This window comes from Artemia franciscana, chromosome 3 (assembly GCF_032884065.1).
Source record: "Artemia franciscana chromosome 3, ASM3288406v1, whole genome shotgun sequence".
Lineage (NCBI taxonomy): Eukaryota > Metazoa > Arthropoda > Branchiopoda > Anostraca > Artemiidae > Artemia > Artemia franciscana.
The window spans coordinates 33,734,603-33,758,778 of NC_088865.1; the positions used below are offsets into that span (position 1 = coordinate 33,734,603).

A 24,176-nucleotide genomic window follows, 5' to 3' on the forward strand; every position below is an offset into this window, starting at 1 on the left:
AGTGAGGATATTAGTACAGTCTAACTAAGGCTTAACCTCAAACAAATTGCACCAGTTTTGATTTTGGTACCATTCAAACCAGAAAAAAAAACATTGTCTGCAACATATAAAACATCGGCCGAAAGGAGGCGAAATTAACCGTCTTTCGTCTTTTCTTCTAAAATAATGAATTTTTAAAACAAATTATTTGCGCGTGTAGAATTTCGGTAATAGGTAAATCTGGTACATAGATGAAGAAAATGAACTTTGTTTTGTTTCGAACGCTCATGTTCAGTCCCCCCCCTCTCTTGCCCTTAAATCAAGCGTTGATATAGCTCTGAGAACAGCATTACATGAAGTTGAATTCAGACAGAAAAAATTGGACAGCTAATGCAGAAAAAAGTCATGATCATGTCAATTTATCAACTCCCACCCTTCATCATAAACGTGGCCACCCCAAACTTTTAGAATCCAATAAGCAACTTCTCAAAACTAGCTAAATCACTGATTTTAATTTGAACTAAAAGTCACAGATAATTTGAAATTGCAAAAGGATTGGAGAATCCTAACATTTATTTAGTTAATCATATGTCTTCTTCGTATTCGATTTGGATCTGAGCACTAGATCAACTAGTTCATTTGCAAGATTTGCAAGCAATGTCGCAATCGATGCCATTTCGATGACAGCTGCATCACTCACTATCACAGGATCCCTTACAACCACACTTCAGGACGGTGAGAATTTTATTTTTCGATGCTGGAGGATCCGTGAGGATAGGTTACAGTATGCCGTCCTGGAGTCTCCATTCCTAATTCTCAGGACAAGGGAAGGTCTCTGAAGCCCAATCTAATCTTGTACTTGAAGAAAGGTTCGGAAACACCGAAATTTCGCTGCTACTTAAATATGAGGTAGATCATGGGGATGGGCGATAGTTTTTGACGTTGCTGCTTTCTGCTGAAACACTTGGTGCCGGTAACTGTCAAGATTGCCAGTAGATTTTCCACTTTACAATATAGACAGTACAGCATCTTTGGCTGCTTTAATCTCTTCTTCCGAAGCATTAATTCGAGAAAACATTTAAGCATTTTCCTTAAACTGTTCGTTGTCTCTCAGCTGTTTAAGCGTAATCCCTTTGCCAAGTCCATGTAAGTGAGAATTTGTTTCGCAGCCAAGGATTGCGTAAACAAAAGGTAGTAGTTTGTAGGTTTCTGTCCCAATCTTCTTAACAATGGCTTCGTTGTCCCAAGTTGTACCTGAAGCGGTTGCCTTAGGCTCACTGTGCTGGTAGACCTTGTGTTGCTCAGCATTATAATGATGAAGCAGTATCGTCACCTCTAACTGGAGCGTCCCAAGTCTTTCAACACTCGACTTTTGTGATCACAATAAACAAGTCAGCATCAGCTTAACTCGATAATTCTAGACCTTTGCCTCGTAAATAATCAGAAAGTATATTGACAAACGGGGCTTATGTTTTTTACACGATAGAAATTCCTTCTTTTTTTGGTGGTCAGTCTCATTTCTGGGCTAAATAGTACTTCCCGTCCAGTAACACGGTTTCCCTTAAGGTGAGTCGTATCATTTGTCGAAGTAGGGATGTCGTAGCCATCAAAGACAATAGTGGTGTCTGGATATTTGACCAAAACTTGGTTCCAGTCTATGATCTCCGAATATGTTTCTTTCTTCGCCCAGTGAATCCTGTGAAGCAAAGTGCCGCTGTCTTATACGTTGGTGCAAGTTAGACTAAGTTTATCCCCAATAGTATCAATTTCTGAAAGTCGCTTGATAGCTTTTGCCAGCTCTGGTTTATTTGACTTTTGGAGCGTGCCAGAATCATCAAGAAGCGACGCAGGATAAGAGCAAAGTTCATATTTAAATGAAGATTCTTCGTCCATATTCAGTCTTTTGGATACAGTTAGCTTTAGTGATATATTTTCATTCTGAAATTTTGAAATTTTTGAGGTCACTTCTTTATCAACCCTCGAAGCCAAGTAGTTCTAGCCGAGTGGCTAGCGCGTAAGACTTAAAATCCTTTGTCCGAAGGACAGGGGTTCGATGTCTGATGTCCGAAGGACGAGGGGGGATCATCATGAAATGGGGATCTGCACCGCCGGTAAGGACTATAATAGTTCAATGCTGTATTACAACCCACAAACCTTGATCATAAATCTAAATAACACCGTCTTCCGACCTGACTTGATTGGGCTTGAAATACATAATTAGTAAAATGGGGCCTAGCCTATAAAGCAACGTAGAATATGGCAAACGTGAGATTGTTTATAAAAAATCAAGATAAAAAATGTTGAATAACAGTTTTCAACAGCCATGCATCAAAACTTAAAAACGTTTTGTTAAAGTCTATTTAATCTGGATTTGTTTTTGGTCATGGTCACTCATGGGAATTTTGTGACACAAGGGCCAAAAAGAAAACATCATTACAGGATGACATGTATTTTGTCCAATGTGTGGTAATTTATAAGATTTGGAACCTTTTAAGTCTAGTGTATTGATTTATGAGAATTAAGAGCGAATTTATCCGAGATAGATATATATGGAAGTGATTGGAGAATGGTAACCCTGAGGAGTAATTGCATCATTGACGTTAGTAATTTTGATAACTTCGTGTGGATAAGTATACAGTATAGGAATCGTTTTACTTGCAAAGAATCAAACCAGAGTACAGAAGGTGTGTATGACTGCCATCCATTTGTGTATTTGTTTATTTATTTAATTTTTCACCCAAACAATGCATAAAGTAAATATGGTGGAGTAAGAATAAATATAAAAAAACACAAAGCGAAAAACAAATACACAGAAATAATCAACGAAAAAACGGATAAGACGGTGGTGAGGGGATAGGCGCGCAGAAGCTGTACTGGAGAGTTTTCTGTGAAGAATCTCCAACTTTAAAGCTATATCAGGAACTGAAAACTGTCTAACAAGAGTCTGGTCTTTTGTCCAAGGTGTTAGATACAGAAGAAATTTGAAATAATTTGTCCGAATTCTTTTTAAATTACCATTACTGAGAAGGGGGAAAAGTCCTGAAGCATAAAGGACAGAATGTTCACAGAAAGTAGAATAAAGTGTGGCCAGTGCACGTCTATTATACTTCCCTCTGTTTGCAACAATCTTTGCATAGTCAATCTGAATCTTTTTACTTATATCACAAACAGTACGCTGACGTAAGCTCGAAAGATTGTTAGTAATAGAGGTACCAAGCCAACGAATACAATCAACAAGAGGGACATTGAAGTTATTACAGTGAAGGGGAGTAGCAGTAGTACAGTTATAGGGAAGAAACTCACATTTATCACATTAATATGTTTCTATGCAATATTTATTTGTGCTTAACAAATTTCGCGTACCAATTTCAAGATACACTCTTTAATGAGTGTATCTTTAATTCAGTCAGTACCGTTGAGCTCATTCAGTACCGTTGAGCTTCAATCAGTACCGTTGAGCTCATTAATTGATCCTGGAGGTCAAAATAAAGTTAACAAAGTTAAGATGATCCCCAATAAAATATATTACGGACTGACGAAATTCATGGTTGGAAAACTGTATTTCGTTGGTCTTATTATATTTTCTTTTGGTAATGGTGATTCTGCATTTTATTTTATGAATATTTTATTTGTTTTCTCTGTTTATTATGTTTTGAATCATGGCCCGTGTAGCTTTCCTGTTGAAATATATGCACACACACAAGCAAGGAAAGTATAGCCAAAGAACTGAACTATTTTACAGAAGCTGTTCATGATAGTAATCAATATACATTTTTATGCAATATTCATATTTACTTTAAAGATATCTTATACTAGTTTCAAGATACACTCTTTCCTAGAAGACACAAAAACATTTACAGGCCGTACTGTTTAAAATTCTGCAAAAATAAAATTATTCCAGGATCCATTGAGCTTATTTATTAGTCACTGAGGTCAAAACAAGGTTAAAGCAGGCTAGATATTCGTTCATAAAAAATATCATGAAACATGTTTATTACTATAAAATTGATTTTTGTCCAGTTACAATGGCAAAACCCCACATTGTGGGCCTGTCATTTTTAGTCGCGATTTTGCTCATACATATTGAATGTAAATTGGGATAAAGATGGGGGGCTTGAAAACGCAGCTATTTACAATAATAGATGATCTCCTGGTGCCGTCAAAGACGTAGTTTACTGTGAAAAGACCGATTTTTGATTACGGTCTTTGGAATTTTTCCTGCATATCCCCAGGCCCAGATTTACCAATAGGCACACTAGGTTGTGGTTTAGGGGCGTATAATGCCAGGGGGGCGCAATAAATTATCACTGAGTGTTTTTTCTCTTAACAAAAACTGGACCTATGTGATTTATCGTCAAAGTGCCAGGTAATCCGCCGCCGTGCTGTTGATTCCCAGAAAAGTGATTTTGAAACAACACAGGAATTCCGTGGCCACTTACAAACCATTAGATGTCTCCTAAGAATGGCAGTGAGAAGTCCGTATCACCTCTCTCTTTTATTACTTTTGGCTCATCAGTTGTGTTCTGTTCATTGCTACGACTTTCATCAAATTTTTGGTTATATCCCCGAAAATTTGGTAAAAAAAAGTAGCGGCAAAACCACTTGGGCCTAGAAGCTTCAAAGCTTTAAATCCGGTCCTGTATGTCCCTAAATTAGTGCCACGCAGCAAGGGGGTAGATTTCTAGCTAGCAATTATGCTCTTGCACTTTCCTTCATTGGTTCCACATAATCCAAGATGGCCGGCACACTTCAAGTTGAGCATAGTCTATCGTCTCCTTGTAAACCTACGCTGATAACTTCCTCTTGTTTTTATACAAAACAAAATTCATCAGAATAATTCAACCGGAAGAAGAATTGAATCAACCACTTTAGGATCAGGCTCTGCTGGAGACCATCCGCTAAGCATGTAATCTGCATTTACACTTAATATCCCTTTATGCTTGTTTCTTTTCATAGAATGTGCTAAGTAGTTTAGCATACTTATATTGTCTTCCATACAGAGGACTGAATCGAAAGCCTGTTCATAACCAATATACCAAGACACGTGGTATAAAGCACCAGACGAACTTTCAAACGTATGGTGGCTTATTTTTCAAGGTTGATTCTAATCTATACATAGTCACAAATAATTTTATTTACTTATCATATTGTTTTTTCTCTATTATAAATTGGATATATTTTTCATTGTTAAATTTTCTTTTCTTTTTTTTTTAGGCATTTTCATTGATTTTAATTTGGTTCATTTTGATTTGTTTATACAGAGGCGGTGTTTAGATGTATATGTATACAAGCTGTTGGGGTGGCGCTTAGCGCCACCCCAACATCTAGTTGGTGGGGCGCTTCGCGCCCCCCAAACCCTCCCGCGCGCGTAAGTCGTTACGCGCCATATTAGTTACGCGCCATTATAGTTGTGTCCCTGTGTCCCACCTGTGAATAGAGATATATATATATATATATATATATATATATATATATATATATATATATATATATATATATATATATATATGTTTTTAACTACGTAAAACATGCGAATATACAACATTCTTCGCTGTCCCATTGTCTGTGCATATAAATAGATTGTCAGGTTTACTGACTCTTGAACATGCAACGTATAATTGTCCATGGGAAAAACAATCCGTATTCAGATCTATACCTCATTATTCTAATGATGTGTCCCTGTGTCCCGGTCGTCATTTATATTCCCTGTGTCCCGGTCGTCATTTGTGTCCCGGTATCCCAGTTTGTAATTACTCTTTGAGTGTCCCGGTCGTCATTTATATTCCCTGTGTCCCGGTGTCCCGGTCGTCATTTGTGTCCCGACCTGTAATTTCTATTCGAACAATCCCTGTGTCCCGGTCGTCATTTATATATCCCGCCTGTGCCCCCGGCGTCCCTGTTGTAGTTGTGTCCCTATGTCCCGGTCGTCATTTATATTCCCTGTGTCCCGGTCGTGAATTGTGTCCGGGTGTTCCAGTCTGTAATCTCTCTTTGAGGTTCCCGGTCGTCATTTATATTCCCTGTGTCCCGGTCGTTATTTGTGTCCCGGTGTCCCGGTATGTAATTTCATCAGTTGACAAACATGACGTCAGTCGACAAACAACTTCATCACGCATACAGCTCAATCCTTATAATGACGTCAGTCGACAAACATGACGTTAGTCGAGACACAAACATGACGTCACTCGACACACACACACAGACAACTTATTTTTATATATATAGATATATATTTGCGTGCAGGTATTTATGTATGGTTTTGGTATATCCGAATGAAATCTCTCCCCCCTCCCTATCTTTTTTTATGAATAAATGTTTAAAATTTTTTTATGTTTAAATGATTGATAGTTTAATTTTCAAAAAGTTCAATGTTCAAAGTCTATTTCGTCATCCCCTTCTTTTACAGGCCCCAAAGCCTTTTTAGGGATTTATGATTTTATTTATTGAATAATTTTGGTTTTTGTTCGAAATATATCTCATCTATCTAAATAAATCTCTGTTTATCGCTGCTTTCTTTAATTTCTCTCTCTTTTCGCGTGCTCATTCAAAATCCAGAATAAAAATGTTACAGGATGGTCAAAAACTATAATAAATGACAATTTCAAATTTAGTAATTATACAACAATTATTGGGTGCCTAAGACTGCGGTTTATTATCAAAAAAATTTTATTCTTCCGAATATTAGCACGTCCTTAAGATAAGCTTAGTTCTGTGTGGACATGTTCATGGTCCGCAGTAAACAAAGCAAAAATAAATGAATAAATAAGTCATAAAACGAGTAAAACTTCAGTTGAATATGCAAATCATGCTTAAAAGGAACAAAAATCACTGCAAACAATTTTGTCTACTGCCCCCTTCCCGAACTGTAAAAGTCTACTGCCTACTAGTAGTAGTAGCAGTAGTAGTAGTACTGCTTTATTAACCTGCGATAAGCCTACTTCTGTGTGGACATCTTCCTGATTCGCGGTAAACAAGGCTATGATTATGCTGCGAAATGGTTTTAGAAAATAATTTCCTTGTTTATTGATATGTTTTTTCTCTTTTGTCAGAAGGAGCAATTAAATCGTTGATTTATCATTTTTATCACATTTTTATGCTTGAATATAATTCCTTTCTGTTATCCCAAGCATTTATGAGCAGATTATCAATACCTAAGTATTACAATGAAATTTGTGAGAACAATAAAAAATACTTCAATAACAATTTTTTTATAACTGGTAAATAAATCATTATCTCATCGCTTCTCCAGATCCAGTCCATATTGTCTTTTTGCAGCTAACTCAGTATTTATCAAGTTTTTATTTTTTATTGCTGAAGAAATCACTCTGATAATTTTGTTTATTGCTATGCATCCACCCAAAGAATAGAAAACTTACAAGAGTTGTACCCTCAGCGATTTAACATACAAACATAGGGAATAAAAACTACTAGTGCAGAGTAGGGAATAAAAACTACCACTAATAGAGCAGTGTCTGGCAGTCTCTTTACAGAATAGAAAATCAATCGTTTGTCGTTTTCAGGAACAAATTTGAGCCGAAATCCAATATGCTTAAAAGCAGTCTCAGGTTATCTTAGATAAATCTTAAAAAACGTTAAATACATCAAAAAATGTGTTTATATGCACTTTTCGTACGTTTTTACGAGTCTGTCAAAAATTTTGTTGGTGTGGGGTCAGATCCCTTTTACTCTGGTCACCTCTGTTATTAGCCTTAAATTTTTCCTTTTCCTAGGAAATGGAAAGGGATAAATCTTGACATATTAAGTAGGCTTGTTGACAGCGACAGGATTCAATCTTGGCTGAACTTACGCTAAGTAATGATGTTAAGACTATTTTAATTTTTGATTTTAGTTTGAATTATCAGGTATCTTATAGTAAATCTATTTTATTTTTATCTATGTCTTTTGCTGATGACAGCTCTTACATATAAAACCAAAATATTCACTTACTATAAATTTCACCGTTCTAAAATGATTCCTCTTCACTTTACCTTCTGCTATATGTATAATGGAAAGGCAATGGGGTCTTCGTCGTTATTTTTAAAAGCTTGTTGAGGTTTACTGTAGTTCAGTAGAGTTCAGTAAGATATTTCAGCTGAGCAAGAATGATGCTTTCGTCATGCTGAATTAATGACTGAAAATAAGCTCCTGTTTACAGGAAGTCTCATCAAGGCTTCAATTTATCTCATCCTGGTGCTAGTTGTTGAACACGGCTTGCAACGAGGTAGCCTCTATGGTTTCCAACTTAAATGGAAATTTTAGAGTCAAAATGGCGTCTCAAAAATTCGGTTTCTCTCTTTATCTAAACAATTTTCGGAAATACATTTTCAGGCTATATGAATCTAGGTGATTGTAGCTTTTTATAGTTTGGCTGCCAAATCAGGAAATCTCCATAATGAAGAAAAAACTAAGCCTTGCTTTGAAGACAACTGAAACATATACAACAATGATTCCATTAGCATATTTGCTTGGATATTTTGAAAAACTGGTATAAAAATGAGAATTAAATAGTGTATTAAATCTTAAAGTGCTGTAACTAAATTACACTCTAGAAATGTAGTTTTGGGCTAATAAATAAAATGAACGCGCGTATGTTTTTCTGCAACCAAAACAACTCGAATTAGCAGGGTCATTAACACTTTTCTCTTATAGGGTTTCCAACGCGTTCTTGATGAGATTGATGATATTATAATTGATATCCCTAATGTTACTCATTTGCTTGAGCATTTTGCGCAGAAGTGCAAGAAAGCTGGAGTTGTTCAAGAGGAATTACTTGGGAAAATCCCTGTTCGGTAAGCTTCTTTACCTTGTCCTTAAAATTTATTAAAAAGCCCAAAATTCACCACTGGAACATGTTTTTGGAAAACCCTTGGTCGGTCTATTGTCGCATTTCTTTTTTTATCAATGCCGGTGTGGGGGCAAGGGGTTCAATCAATGGGGTCGTACGTAATGAATAATGCTATCTTTTTGCCTAAAATGCATAAAAAATATGAAAATGTGTAAGCATAACGCGTTATATATAAAAAAGCGTAATGTGAACAAGAATTCTGAAAAGGTACATTTTCGCAATTAAATGATCTGATAACCACATTTAATATTGCTTTGAACTTATTTGGTAATCTACCAGTGTTGTTTATGCTTTACTTTCATTGGAGGACATGTACAATATGGATCTCCTGCCATTTTAGGCTCCTCTCCAAATATCTTTATTTTTACCACATGGTCTCGTAGGGCAACCTGGTAAACTACAAACTCTAGCCGATAGTAAGCGCAACTTTAAAACCACGTTAAAAAAAGCCTGTCAAGTAAGGAAGAATCGTCATTGAAACTTATTCGGGAATGGTAACTATTGTTTTTATTAATTTTAATGATAAAAGTTCGTGCCAAAAAAATGTCGCATGGAAGCGGAAAATGCACCATTGGAAATACCATAGTCGAAAACCGCATTTAGGAGAGTTACAGTCTTGAGCAACAAGGAAAATCACTCTTCACGTTGGATGCAGCGATGTTTCTCCTTTTTTTTTTTTCCTTTATCCTTTAGGAATGCATATTTTCCTTTTTTAAAATTCCTTTTTCACGTTGGATACACCTGAAAAAGTCCGTTGATTTTTGAATTAAAATGGAATAGTTGTGGGCATCAAGTCATGACTAATTGTAGAAAAAGCCATGACAGATAGTCCAATTGAGTGAGAAGAAAAACCTAGCATTAATTCCTCCCTCATTGCCGACGGTACCATCTCCCACTTATGCTACACCTCTCATGTTACTCTACAATCCCGAACTTGAGTCAAGCATATTCAGTTCTCCCAAGCATGTCTCCTTTTTTTCTTTCCTTAATCCTTTAGAAGTGCATGTTTTCCTTTTTCAAAATTACTTTTTCGCGTTGGATGCAGCGGTGTATCTCCTTTTTTCTTTCCTTTATCCTTTAGGACTGCATATTTTCCTTTGGATAAGCGTCAAATATGCTGTCTTTGACAAAAATAGTTTGGATTCAACACTATCGATCGCATTAATTATCACCGCCCTTTGACTTATTTGTAGTCAAATGGTATTCAGTGTCAAATTTATTCCTTTTCTGTAAATGTGTTTGATCTTTGTCAGAACAATCCATTGTTTGGAAAATAAGTTTGTGGGTCAATCTGTTTTAAAAGTCCATGCAAGGCCAAGACTGAACTATACTGAGTGGATGATTGGTTGATTTGATGTATGTTTGAAGATATCGTGCAGATAACACTGAGTTAAAAGACTAATGATTGTCAGGAAACAACTTGTTTTTTGTTGTTTTTTATTCCAGCAACCGTTTTGTCTTGCGTTTGTGTCTTTGTGGCCGTGTATATGGGCCTCAGACAAGTGTACGTGTACTAACTATGCATCGGCACTGTTTCTGTTTTCTGTTTCTGTTTCTGTTTTTTCTTGCCTGTTTCTGCCTGTTTCTGTTTCTGTTTTTACAAAAAACAGAACAGAAAACAGAAACAGGCTACCTGTTTTTGTTTTACCTGTTTCTGTTTCTGTTCTGTTTTTTTTTCATCTGTTTTTTTCCGTTTCTGTTTTTTATGGCACTTGGTATTAACCAAGTGACATATAGCAGTCGCCAATTCTGTCGGTCTGTCTGTCGGTCTGTCGGTCTGTCTGTCGGTCTGTCGGTCCCGGTTTTGCTACTTTAGGCACTTCCAGGTAAGCTAGGACGATGAAATTTGGCAAGCGTATCAGGGACCGGACCAGATTAAATTAGAAATAGTCGTTTTCCCGATTTGACCATCTGGGGGGGAGTGGGGGCCCGGTTAATTCGCAAAAAATAGAAAAAATGAAGTATTTTTAACTTATCAGCGGGTATTTGGATCTTAATGAAATTTGATGTTTGGAATGATATTGTGTCTTAGAGCTCTTATTTTTAATCCCGACCGGATCTGATGACATTGGGGGGAGTTGGAGGGGGAAAACCTAAAGTCCCGGTTTTGCTACTTTAGGCACTTCCAGGTAAGCTAGGACGATGAAATTTGGCAAGCGTATCAGGGACCGGACCAGATTAAATTAGAAATAGTCGTTTTCCCGATTTGACCATCTGGGGGGGGAGAAGGGGCCGGTTAATTCGGAAAAATAGAAAAAATGAAGTATTTTTAACTTATGAGCGGGTGATTGGATCTTAATGAAATTTGATGTTTGGAATGATATTGTGTCTCAGAGCTCTTATTTTAAATCCCGACTGGGTCTGATGACATTGGGGGGAGTTGGAGGGGGGAAACCTAAAATCTTGGAAAACACTTAGAGTAGAGGGATCGGGATGAAACTTGATGGGAAAAATAAGCGCAAGTCCCAGATACATGATTGACATAATCGGAACTTATTTGCTCTCTTTGGGGTAGTTGGGAGGGGGGAGTAAGTCTTAAAAATTAGAAAAATGAGGTATTTTCAACTTACGAACGGGTGATCGGATCTCAATGAAATTTGATGTTTAGAAGGATATCGTGTCTTAGAGCTCTTATTTTAAATCCCGACCGGATCTGGTGATGGGGGCGGGGAGTTGGGAGGGGGAAACCTAAAACTTGGAAAACACTTAGAGTGGAGGGATCGGGATGAAACATGGTGGGAAAAATAAACACAAGTCCTAGATAGATGATTGACATAAACGGAACGGATCCGCTCTCTTTTGGGTATTTGGGGGGGGGGGGGTTAATTCTGAAAAATTAGAAAAAATGAGGTATTTTTAACTTACGAATGGGTGATTGGATCTCCATGAAATTTGATTTTTAGAAGGATATCGTGGCTCAAAGCTCTTATTTTAAATCCTGACCGGATCTGGTGACATTGGGGGAAGTTTGGGGTGGGGAGACCTAAAATGATGGGAAACCCTTAGATTGGAAGGATTGGGATGAAACTTGGTTGGAAAAATAAGCAAAAGTCTTGCATACGTAATTTACATAATTGGAACGGATCCGCTCAATTGCGGGGGGGGGGGGGTAATTCTGAAAAATAAGAAAAATAACGTATTTTTAACTTACGAAGGAGTGATCGGATCTTCATGAAACTTCATATTTAGAAGGACCTCGTAACTCTGATATCTTATTTTAAATCTCAACCGGATCAAACGTAATTGGGGGGGGGCAGTTGGGGGGACCGGAAATCTTAGAAAATACTTAAAGCGGTGAGATCAGGATGAAACTGGATGGGAAGAATAGAAACCTGTCTAAGATACGTGACTGACATAACTGGACCGGATCTGCTCTCTTTGGTGGAATTGGGAGGGGGGAGGTAATTTTGAAAATTGAGGTATTTGTAACTTACGAAAGGGTGACCAGATCTTAATGAAATTTGATATTTAGAAGGATCTTGTGCTATAAAGTTTAACTTTAGGTTCTGACCTTCTCACAAGTGCCAAATGAGCTCTTGGCTCTTGGCTCTTCCGACCTCGTCCAAATGAGCTCTTGGCTCTTCCGACCTCGTACCATATGAGCTCTCGGCTCTTCCGACCTCGTCACAAGTGCCATATGAGCTCTTAGCTCTTGTTTTTTATCTGTTTTCTTTTCTTTTTTTTTCTGTTTTTTTTTTCAAATGCCGCGCTATCTAGCGGGCATGATACTGAAACACATGATACCTACCTGTACCTACCGTACCGAAACGCACATCTAGCGGGCATGATACCATGATACCGTTGATTTTTGAATTTAAACAAAAAGGGAATAGTTGTGGGAAAAGTCAGTCATGGCCAATTGTAGAAAAAAGCTAAGACAGATTGTCCAATTAAGTGGGCAACCCAGTCAAGGTTAATTTTACCCCTTTGATTGCCGTTGTGACTGTCTCCCATTTATGCTACACCTCTCCGTGCATGCATGTCCCTTGACAATGCCAAAATAGAGTCAACCCGTTGACTACGGGTTGACTACTTGAAAATTTTCCTCTCATGCATGTCACTCCACAATGCTCAACTATAGTCAACCTCTCATGCTAATTCACGGCGGGGTAAATCTGAGCGAAAGAGAGAGATAGAGAAAGAGAGAGAAGCTTGAACGCTATACAGTGGACATGGGCTAGATGGGAACCCCATATGACAATGTCTCTACTGTTGGTATATGTGTAGCGGATGGCTATTACCGCTTGAGCAACGGTCTAACCATTGACGGCTTTAAGGATTCGTGCTTTAAGCAGCAAACATGGGCTCAATGAAATCCCATATAAAAGAGGAATATAGCGTTGGTATTTACTTAGAGCAATGGGTTACCGCTAGAACAGCGGTCCAACAAGCCACGGCTTGAAGGCATCCGTACTTTAAGCGGTGAACCTAGACACCTTGGTATGTGTGTAGCGGAGGGTTATTACCACTTGAGCAATGGTCTAACCATAGAGCGTTATAGAGCGTTGGTATTTGCTTAGAGCAAAGGGTTACCGCTATAGCGACGGTTTAAATAGCCTCTAACTTAAGCGGTGGACATAAGCTAGATGGGATGACTCTGTGTCTGTCTGGTATATATTAGCAAGCAGCGGTCTAAGTAGCCTCGGCTTGAAAGCATCCGTGCTTTAAGCGGTGAATATAGTGTTGGTATATGCTTTGAGCAATGGTTTACTGCTAAAGCAACGGTCTAAGAGCAACTAGGGTAAATTGTCAATTATAAATTACATTTAAGCTTGAAAGGAATATAGCGTTGGTATCACCCGATTGGACACATTTTATGACAAATTTCGCCCCCCCCCCCCCTAAAAATACGCTAGTGTGTTGAATTACACGAAGTTGCTCATCTTTTGTATGTGACTACAAGGATTTAACAAGAAGATGTTTTCTTTCCTATTAGAAATAGAAGAAGTAAGGAAAAAACAGGAAAAACAGCTGTTAAAACAGCTGTTTTTTTTTAAAAACAGCTGTTTTCTGTTTTTTCGAAAAACAGAATAGATTACAGAAACAGGTCACCTGTTTTTGTTTGACCTGTTTCTGTTTCTGTTCTGTTTTTTTTCTAACTGTTTTTTTCTGTTTCTGTTTTTCTCAAAAACAGAAACAGTGCCGATGCTTAGTACTAACCCAAATCCCTATGACTGGTGGGGGATTATCTTGGGCCAGATTAAAACCAAACAGTCCCCGATTGGAGTCGGAAGAGGTCGTAAGAAACGATTCAAAGGAAATCAGAACTTCTTGGGAGGGTGCAAAGAGAGAGGCTTTGAATGGATTGAGGTGGTGGAGGAGTAAAGTGCGCAGCTGTGTTGGCTTAGGCGGCCTGGTGCTGCAGTGACTTGTTAGTAATAGTAGCAGGAGCAACCCAAATGCCACCAGTAAAAACAGTGGCCTGTAATAAAGCACATCAATGCCATTTCTGAAATTTTGAAAGGGTAAGCATTTCAATTGAGCTGAAAACTGATGGTTGTGCGATACTTCCGGCTGAAGCATGGACAGAGCACATAGTATCATCGTGAATTTAGGTAGGACCCTAAGATTCGACTAACCGTGTCAATAATATACATATATATCTTCGATCTTTTTTTTTTTTTTTTTTTTTTTTTTTTTTTTTTTTTTTTTTTTTTTTTTTGCTCGAATTAATGAACTCTTCGCTTTGTCGAAGTTCAATAACAAAAATTATAATTAAAGAGTATTTTGCACTATTTTTTTAAACATTGGATAATATAAAAACAAGCTTCGATGACATAAATGCTTACCACAAAAATCTGGATTTGAAATTTAACGGACCCAGCCTCGGGATAAAGAAACAAACCTCAGACTATTTTTGGCTACTCAAAATCACCGATATTTCAATGTTTTTCCCAGAGAATTGTTTGTGCCTTTGAGTGATTTAACAAAAAATAAAGCAGATTTTTTTCAACTAAAAGTAAGGATCAACATTAAATCTTAAATGAAATGAAATTATTACGTATATGAGGAGGATACCCCTCAACAATACCCTGATCTTTATGCTAATGTTATTTAGAATGTTTAAAAAGCTATCTTATTTTAATTTAACAAATCTTGTCTTTCACTTGATGCTCGTAAAGGATTGGGATGCAAAGTCATATTTTAGTGTAAAGAACGAAGTATTTAAGAGGGGGACAACCCACCACTGAAAATTCCCCCAGAGAAAATTTTCCTCCCGAAAAACTTTTTTTTTATTATATATATATATATATATATATATATATATATATATATATATATATATTGAATAATATATATAGATATATTCAAAAAATATATTGAATATATATTCTTTATTTTGAATATATATATATATATATATATATATATATATATATATATATATATATATATATATATATATATATATATATATATATATATATATATATATATATATTCACTTAAACTCAGAATTCCGCATTAACTCAGACTTCTTGGAATTTATATTATGCGAAAGTTTAAATACTATATTCTAAATATCTTTTCTCTTATTATTTTGTTTTGATCTCCGTCTGAAACTATTGTTTTCCTAATACCTTCGTCTTCTTTTTTGCGCTTTTAATCCTAGGCATCTATCTTGAGTTGTTTTTGTGTGGGTAATCCCTAAAAAGCTATTCCTTCTTGGGTCTGTTGTTCTTGCATTATAGTGACTCCTTATTAGGTACGGTGAGTCGAAGAAGTGAATACGCTGGCACACATATTTAAATAGATAAAGAAATAATTTTTTTGTCTTGTACTCATAGCCTTTCTTCATAGCATTTGACTCTTTGCTCAATTTCTATAATGAATATAAATACGAGAGCGAGCTACTAAACTGCCAAGTCAAAAGCTGAGGAGGAACTGATCTGACGAGAATTTTTTTTTTTTTTTTGTTTTGAGGAAATGCTAAGTACCAACTGTTAAAAAGATTTAATGAAGATGTTGAATTTTAAAATATGTTTCTGTCAAATTTCATTTCATTGTTTTTGCATTGTGTTCCTTGGTCTTCTGTCTTGGAATATTTTCTAGTCCTATATTTTGAGTATCATCCGAGTCTATGTTCTTCATGTTTGTGCAGAGAGGTGCCTGATACTCCTCCCTCTTTTTTGCCTTCTTCTTCAAGTTTGATTGGACTGCGTACAATGACGTATTTTTGTCGTTTTTATTATGGCACTTGGTATTAACCAAGTGACATATAGCAATCGCCAATTCTGTCGGTCTGTCTGTCTGTCTGTCGGTCCCGGTTTTGCTACTTTAGGCACTTCCAGGTAAGCTAGGACGATTAAACTTGGCAAGCGTATCAGGGACCGGATCAGATTAAATTAGAAATAGTCGTTTTCCCGATTTGACCATCTGGGGGGGAGTGGGGGGCCGGTTAATTCGCAAAAAATAGAAAAAATGAAGTATTTTTAACTTATGAGCGGGTGATTGGATCTTAATGAAATTTGATGTTTGGAATGATATTGTGTCTCAAAGCTCTTATTTTAAATACCGACCGGATCTGATGACATTGGGGGGAGTTGGAGGGGGGAAACCTAAAGTCCCGGTTTTGGTACTTTAGGCACTTCCAGGTAAGCTAGGACGATGAAATTTGGCAAGCGCATCAGGGACCGGATCAGATTAAATTAGAAATAGTCGTTTTCCCGATTTGATCATCCGGGGGGGAGTGGGGGTCGGTTAATTCGGAAAAAATAGAAAAAATGAAGTATTTTTAACTTATGAGCGGGTGATTGGATATTAATGAAATTTGATGTTTGGAATGATATTGTGTCTCAGAGCTCTTTTTTTAAATCCCACCGGATCTAATGACATTGGGGGGAGTTGGAGGGGGGAAACCTAAAATCTTGGAAAACACTTAGAGTGGAGGGATCGGGATGAAACTTGATGGGAAAAATAAGCGCAAGTCCCAGATACATGTTTGACATAATCGGAACTGATTCGCTCTCTTTGGGGTAGTTGGGGGGGGAGTAATTCTTAAATATTAGAAAAAATGAGGTATTTTCAAATTACGAACCTGTTATCGGATCTCAATGAAATTTGATGTTTAGAAGGATATCGTGTCTTAGAGCTCTTATTTTAAATCCCGACCGGATGTGGTGACGGGGGCGGGGAGTTGGGAGGGGGAAACCTAAATCTTGGAAAACACTTAGAGCGGAGGGATCGGGATGAAACATGGTGGGAAAAATAAACACAATTCCTAGATAGATGATTGACATAAACGGAACGAATCCGCTCTCTTTGGGGTAGTTGGGGGGTATTTCTGAAAAATTAAAAAAAAATGAGGTATTTTTAACTTATGAACGGGTGATCGGATCTCAATGAAATTTGATATTTAGTAGGATATCGTGGCTCAGAGCTCTTATTTTAAGCCCAACCGGATCTAGTGACATTGGGGGGGGAGTTGGGAGGGGGAAACCTAAAACTTGGAAAACACTTAGAGTGGAGGGATCGTGATGAAACTTGGTGGGGAACAAAACACGAGTCCTAGATACATGATTGACATAACCAGAACGGATCCGCTCTCTTTGGGGTAGTTGGGGGGGGGGGGGGTTAATTCTGAAAAATTAGAAAAAATGAGGTATTTTTAACTTACGAACGGGTGATTGGATCTCCATGAAATTTGATATTTAGAAGGATATCGTGTCTCAAAGCTCTTATTTTAAATCCTGACCGGATCTGGTGACATTGGGGGAAGTTTGGGGTGGGGAAACCTAAAATGATGGAAAATGCTTAGATTGGAGGGATTGGGATGAAACTTGGTTGGAAAAATAAGCAGAAGTCTTGCATACGTGATTTAAATAATTGGAACGGATCCGCTCAATTGGGGAGGGGGGGGGAATTCTGAAAAATAAGAAAAAATGACATATTTTTAACTTACGAAGGAATGATCGGATCTTCATGAAACTTCATATTTAGAAGGACCTCATAACTAGGAACCTGTCTAAGATACGTGACTGACATAACTGGACCGGATCTGCTCTCTTTGGTGGAATTGGGGGGGGGGGGGTAATTTTGAAAATTGAGGTATTTGTAACTTACGAAAGGGTGACCAGATCTTAATGAAATTTGATATTTAGAAGGATCTTGTGCTTTAAAGTTCAATTTCAAATTCCGACCAGATCCTATGACATTCGGGGGAGTTGGAGGGGGAAACCGGAATTCTTGGAAAACATGAAAATTGGGGTATTTTTATCTTACGAATAGATGATCGGATCGTAATGAAATTTGATTTTTAGAAGGAATTCATGTCTCAGAGCTCTTATTTCAAATCCCGACCAGATCTTTTGACATTGGGGGGAGTTGGAGGGGGAAATCTTGGAAAAACACTTGGAGTGGAGGAATCGGGATGAAGCTTGGTGGATAGAATAAACAAATGTCCTTGATACGTGATTGACATAATCGTACTGGATTCGCTCTCTTTGGGGGAGTTGGGGGGAGGGGTTCAGTGATTTGGCGAGTTCGGTGCTTCTGGACGTGCTAGGGCGATGAAAATTGGTAGGCGTGTCAGGGAGCTGCACAATTTGACTTGATAAAGTCGTTTTCCCAGATTCGACCATCTGGGGGGCAAAAGGGAGAGGAAAAATTAGAAAAAATTAGGTATTTATAACTTACGAGTGGGTGATCGGATCTTAATGAATTTTGATATTTAGAAGGACTTTGTGACTCAGAGCTCTTATTTTAAATCTTGACCGGCATTAAGCCTCTTATTTTCCTTTTTAAATCAATCTATTGATTCATAGAATTTTGTTAGAGCTCATACCATATGATCTCTTGGCTCTTAGCTCTTCTCGCCTCGTCACAAGTGCCATATGAGTTCTTAGCTCTTGTTTTGTGGGAAAATAGTTTTATGCCCTTTCCTTACTGAACTTGAAATGCCGCAATTCCTAAATATTTGTTTATTATGTTAAATATTATCTTAAAATAAAGTAAAACATAGATTAAAATAATGTATATTTTGTATCTTGGCTTCTTTTTTTCTTTTTTTTGCATTTTGTCCTATTGTGGACTCTTATCCGTCTACGAGCATGAGTCGATGCACCGAGTTTGTTTGTTTGTTGTTGTTTTTTCTTTGTGAAACTTTTGCAATAATTGTTTGTATTTTAGTTTAGAAATAAGTATTATTTTAGTGATTCGTTGGCAATTTCAATTTAACAAATATTGAAAAAAGAAGGCAACGCCCAGCATTCCAAATGACTCCTAGAAAATTGTAATGTGACTTCCAAAATTTTTTACAAACTATCGATCTTACAAACTTGATCTGTAAGGTCTCAAGACTGAGATTGTTATTCAATCATATTTTCTTTTTAAAGCCTAAAAATTGAATTTCCATCAATCTTATTTAGAAATGAAATCAGGTTTTCTAAGGATTATATCTATGGACACCGTCAGGGAGGACCAGGAGTAGAGAGGAGAATGTCCTCCTTGCCTGATAAAAAGGATTACTCCACTTTCTGATCTCGGTGTTAGTGATTTTGCCTTGTTTTTTCGTCGGATCAGTTTAGAAGCAACTGGCCTCCATTTTAATGAAGATACCACTACCTATTAATGGAAATAAAGTGCTTTGTTTACCATCATACCTAGTCATTTTGAAGTTACCCCCTCCTCGCTAAATTTCCTGGTCATATCCTTGATTTTAAGAAGAGAAGAAGAAGAAGTTTATTATTATTATTCAATAGAATACAATACAAAATACAATTCAAAATGGAATTACAATACACTTATTCCCCCTCGAAAGGCTCCATGGCCAGGGATACAAGGGGGGTTAATACCTTCAAGGTTAAACTTGAAGGTATTCTTTTTTGTATTATTTTTGATTTTATAAAGTGACATATGGCTTTTTTCCTAAAGAATAAGGTAGATTGTCTCGTTGATGTTTTAAGTCAGGAATACTTGAACATCAACAGCTTGAAAAATGCCAAATAAGCTTTACCGGGGGCTTTCTCTATGGGACAGTTCATAAGCATATCTCTACCAGTTTGTCTCCTATTCCGTTTTGCATTGATTTCCTTTTCTATTTCAGAGGACGGAAGCGCTTTGTCTCAGAAGGTGACAAAGGAGTTATTCGAGTTGAGTAACGGAAAGCAGTGATGATCCTGATTGGAGAGGTGAAACGTCCAGGTTCATTGTCGTTAGCGATTTGGAAGGCTTTTACCTCTTTATGATTATGTTTTTGTTCGTGACCCTTTTTAAAATTTGCTAAGATAAGAAAAGTCATTATCCTTTTTATTCCTTGCTCTAAATATTTCGCTCTTTGTCTTTTGTTTTGTCATTTACTGTTCTTAATTCAACCACTTCCTTTCTCTTCTTACCCATTTTTATTCTCCCTATAGCTTAATCCAAAATCTTGTTTTTAGTTCTATTGTGTTCACTTTCTTCGTTTTATACCAATTATTCGAAGTAGTATCTAGTTTATGTTTCTTTTCTTTGTTTTTGCCTTGGTCTTATTGTTTCCAAGTTGAATTTCCCAGTAACTCAATACAACTGTCCCTAATTTGAATAACCTTAGCGAAGTTATATTTACCGTTTGACGAATCTAATCGTTAAATTTGTTTTTGAATTTATATAAGCATTTGAATGATGTGGCGCATGCTCCATTAGTCATTTATCATTAGTTATCATCAATTTTTCTTTATATCCATTATTTTAAGGGCTTTACAGACCTAATGTTTTCTTCCAACGTTTTTAGAGCACAGTGAATGATAATTTGGATTTTTCAAGTAAAATGTAGTGTATATCTGGCAAACTATTTGAAATTTCTAAAATATGGATACTCAGCGAGGACAATGTACTTGATTAAGCTGTTAAGTAACATATTAAGTGACTATTTTTAACTCGATAATTCTTATATTGAAAATGTTCCAACATGCTGAGAAAATGTCTCAAACATAAAAGCCAGCTTATAAAACCCTGAGAATGATTATTGAACTAGAAAATATTAACCTTGTTTTGGAAGCTGACATAAAATACTCTTGTATTGAAGGGATACAGTCAGTTTTCGTTGAAAAAACACTTCGTCTCTCCAGCTCTTTAGAACACTGTGTAATGACATATTTGTAGACTTTTGATAGATGGCTAAGTTAAGCTGACACACTAGTAATTTCGTCTCTCATCCTTTATAAAGAGTCAAGAAGAAACTTTGCAGTTATCATACTAATAATACGAAATATTTGATACCCAGATTTTTTAACAAATTGCTATGTATTAGTAATAAAATAATTGTAAACACGAATGAAAAGCTAACACAATCAGCTAAATATTTTACCTCTGGAAAAAAGGGAAGGTCTACAGCACAGTAGGCGAAGGGATTGTTTTCTGCTGGCTGCGATGCTGTTTCTTTAGTATATGGTATATCTGCTATTTTAATGAAATCTGAAGGGGAGTAACTTTAGCCCCTTCTGCTTAATGTGTGTAGAGAAGAGGCATAAATTATTTGCTATTTGGGCTCTAAAATAAAGATAAATGTAATTTAATTAGTAATAATCATGATGGACCTTCAATTACACTTAAAGGTTTGGAGCAAAAACGTATTCGGCTTATTGCACAAGAAAATATCTCGTTTTAGTCTTCGTCCTTCTTCCAATCAGAAATGGTTTGCAATGTTTTAGGAAGGCCCATAGTTTTATTTAATTTTTTTTCAAATTTTATGTATTTTGATTTTTGCGCTACTTCGCAACATTGCAAAGGTGAATAAAAAAGCTGTTAATGGATTTCAAAATTATGACGGCAATTACAAAAACGATACTTTGAAAAAAATGTAAAAAATAATTGAGACTATGTCAATCAGAAACGCTATTATCTCTCTATTCTAGAGAGATAATTCGGTCGAGCTTTGTTTTTTATATCTTTCTGTTCACACGCCAGGGTTTGTCCGCATTTAAATTTTGTTAGATTTTTTTACCTTTTTAAATTGGCAGCTTAGATTTGGTCAGACTAGCCAATTTCGGTAGTGCGAAATAAAATGAGATTGAGCGAATACGTGTAAACAAATCTTGATGTTTTTCATTATCGAAGTCTGATTTTCTTTTCTTAGCAAATTAATTAATTTGGTATTATCCTTGTCATTGTAAGTTTGACTGATTTCTATAATAAAGTACTGGTTCATTCAATCGTTTTTCTTTGGAGTAGAGTATGTGTTTAAAAACGCTTCCCTGGTTATAGCTGTAATAGTTTTGCAGTATGCCTTGGTATAACGAGCTAAGGGAGAGTGAAGCTGCCGAGCCATTGTAACAAAACACTATAGTGTGGTAGGAAAAAAAATTTGGCCTCGAAATAAGTTTCGATTGATTGGTCACATCCGCTGTAGAGCTTGGCAGAGAAGTGATCGAAAAGTCAAAGTGCTGGGATTGGCTTGATATTAAGTGATCAGGTACCTTAAGGCACTGAGGCTTTTCCTAATACATGTTAGGTCGTTGACCTTTGCACTCAAATCGCTTGCAGGCTTTAAATTTTGATAGTTCAGGGTATCCCCGACTTTTAAAATTGAAGCGTCTGTAGCGTTTCCATTACTGTAGCTACTTGCCTACCAAATGTTAAGTGATCCAGGCACTTTTTCACAGATGGTGGGTGAGGCTTGGAAGTGGCGTAAGTATCAGAAAATCTTCATTCTCTTTGCTGAAGGGACTTCCCCGTTAGTGTCCTCAAGATCAGTGCACTTTCGTGCAAAGGACAAAAAGAGTATACACCTCTGAATGACAATTTTAATGTTACTATACACCCAATGAATCCAAGCTCTTCGGTGAAAAAGAGGCTGCCTACCGTTGTGCTGAAAACTTGGCAGGGAGGGCTGATGTTGGAGGAGCAACTGGCCCCGGTTAATGTGCCTCCAATTTTACATGTTTGAAACCCTTGTCTAATTCTGTTTTATAAGAAGTATTATGCCTTTCTTTTTGCTAAAAAAGGTCGGTAATGAAAGGGAGGAGAGTTAAGTGATCTACTCTGTGCTTTCAAGCATTTCTATTCCCTTCCCTATGGAAGACATACTCCACTTTGTGCCCTCATAACCTTATATTGAAAATCATTACAAGATTGAGGTGTGGATAAGATCTTTTTTTTGTTTTTGACTAGGCCACTTCTTATCGAAGGATATGTCGGTGAGACTTTGAAAAGAATTCATTGGATTGGAAATTGAAAGGGCTAGTGCCCCTTTTAACAGTCGAAAGTGATTGGAGGGTAACTAACCCCCTCCCCCGCCCACAACTTCCCCAAACACCTCCAGTAAAGATTTGAGATAGCCATTTTGTTCAACGTAGATGAAAGGTCCGGAAATTATTTATTTAAGAATGACAACCCCCCTACAATCCTCAGGGCAAGGGTTGTAAGCTATGCCCAGGGGCCGTATAAGGTTTATATAGAAAGAGTGATCGTACAAACTTTGGAGGGGTCTTATTGGACTGCCAATCAGAAGTTCTAGTGCCCTTTTAGAGATTCAAAATGATGGGAGGGTGGATACCCCATGCACATCTCGTATTTTCCGAAATGGATCGGATAAAAAAAAAATTAGATGTTCATCTGTTGTCGTAGAAACTTCGAAAAAGGCTTATTCGTTTGGAAATCGAAAGGGAAAATGCCCTTTTGAATAGTCAAAAGTGATTGGAGGGCAAATAACCCCCTCCCATGCCCACCGTTTTTCCAATTGAGATGACCATTTGTTGTTGAAAGGGCTAGTCGAAAGTGATTGGAGGGCAACTGAGCCCCCTCCCACACCCACAATTTTCCCAAACACATCCAACTACCACAAATCTCAGATTCAGAGTTAGGGGTGGGTGGATACCCAAACACATCCAATCAAAATTTTGAGAAAAACATTTTGTTCAACGTAAAAGAGAGGTCTGAAAATTATGTCTTTGGGGATGACCACCTCCCCCCTCCCCTAATGCCCTCAAGGTAAGGGTTGTAAGTTATACCCTGGAGCGTATAAGGTATATACAGAAAGGGTAATTGTAAAAAATTCGGAGGGGGCTCATTGACTGGGTTATCAGAAGTTCCTTTCTAGTGCCCCTTTTAAGATTCAAAGGGTGGATACCTCCCTTCCCACATCTCTTTATTTTTCTGAAATGCATCTGATAGAAATTTGAGATGACCATTTGTTATCCGAGAAACTTCGAAAAAAGCTTATTCGATTGGAAATTGAAAGGACTAGTGCCCTTTTTAATAATCGAAAGTGATTGGAAGGCAACTAGCCCCTCTTCTAACGCCCACCATTTCCCCAAACACATCCAATCAAAATATTTAGGGATCCATTTCGATCAACGTAATTGAAAGGTCCGGAAATTATGTCTCTGAGGATGACGACCCCACCTCCCCTAGGCCCTCAGGACAAGGGTTGTAA

At 37.1% G+C, this 24,176-nt stretch overlaps 1 protein-coding gene across 1 annotated transcript in view; it reads left to right on the forward strand.

Moving 5' to 3' along the window:
* Positions 1 to 21,954, forward strand: part of LOC136025200 (programmed cell death protein 4-like) — a 51,515-nt gene extending 29,561 nt beyond the window's left edge. The window contains exons 9-10 of the mRNA XM_065701000.1: positions 8,629 to 8,768; positions 19,869 to 21,954. Of these exons, the coding sequence (XP_065557072.1) occupies positions 8,629 to 8,768; positions 19,869 to 19,923 (195 nt within the window). The 3' untranslated portion in view covers positions 19,924 to 21,954. The remainder of the gene's footprint in view (positions 1 to 8,628; positions 8,769 to 19,868) is intronic.
* The last annotated feature ends 2,222 nt before the right edge of the window (positions 21,955 to 24,176 follow it).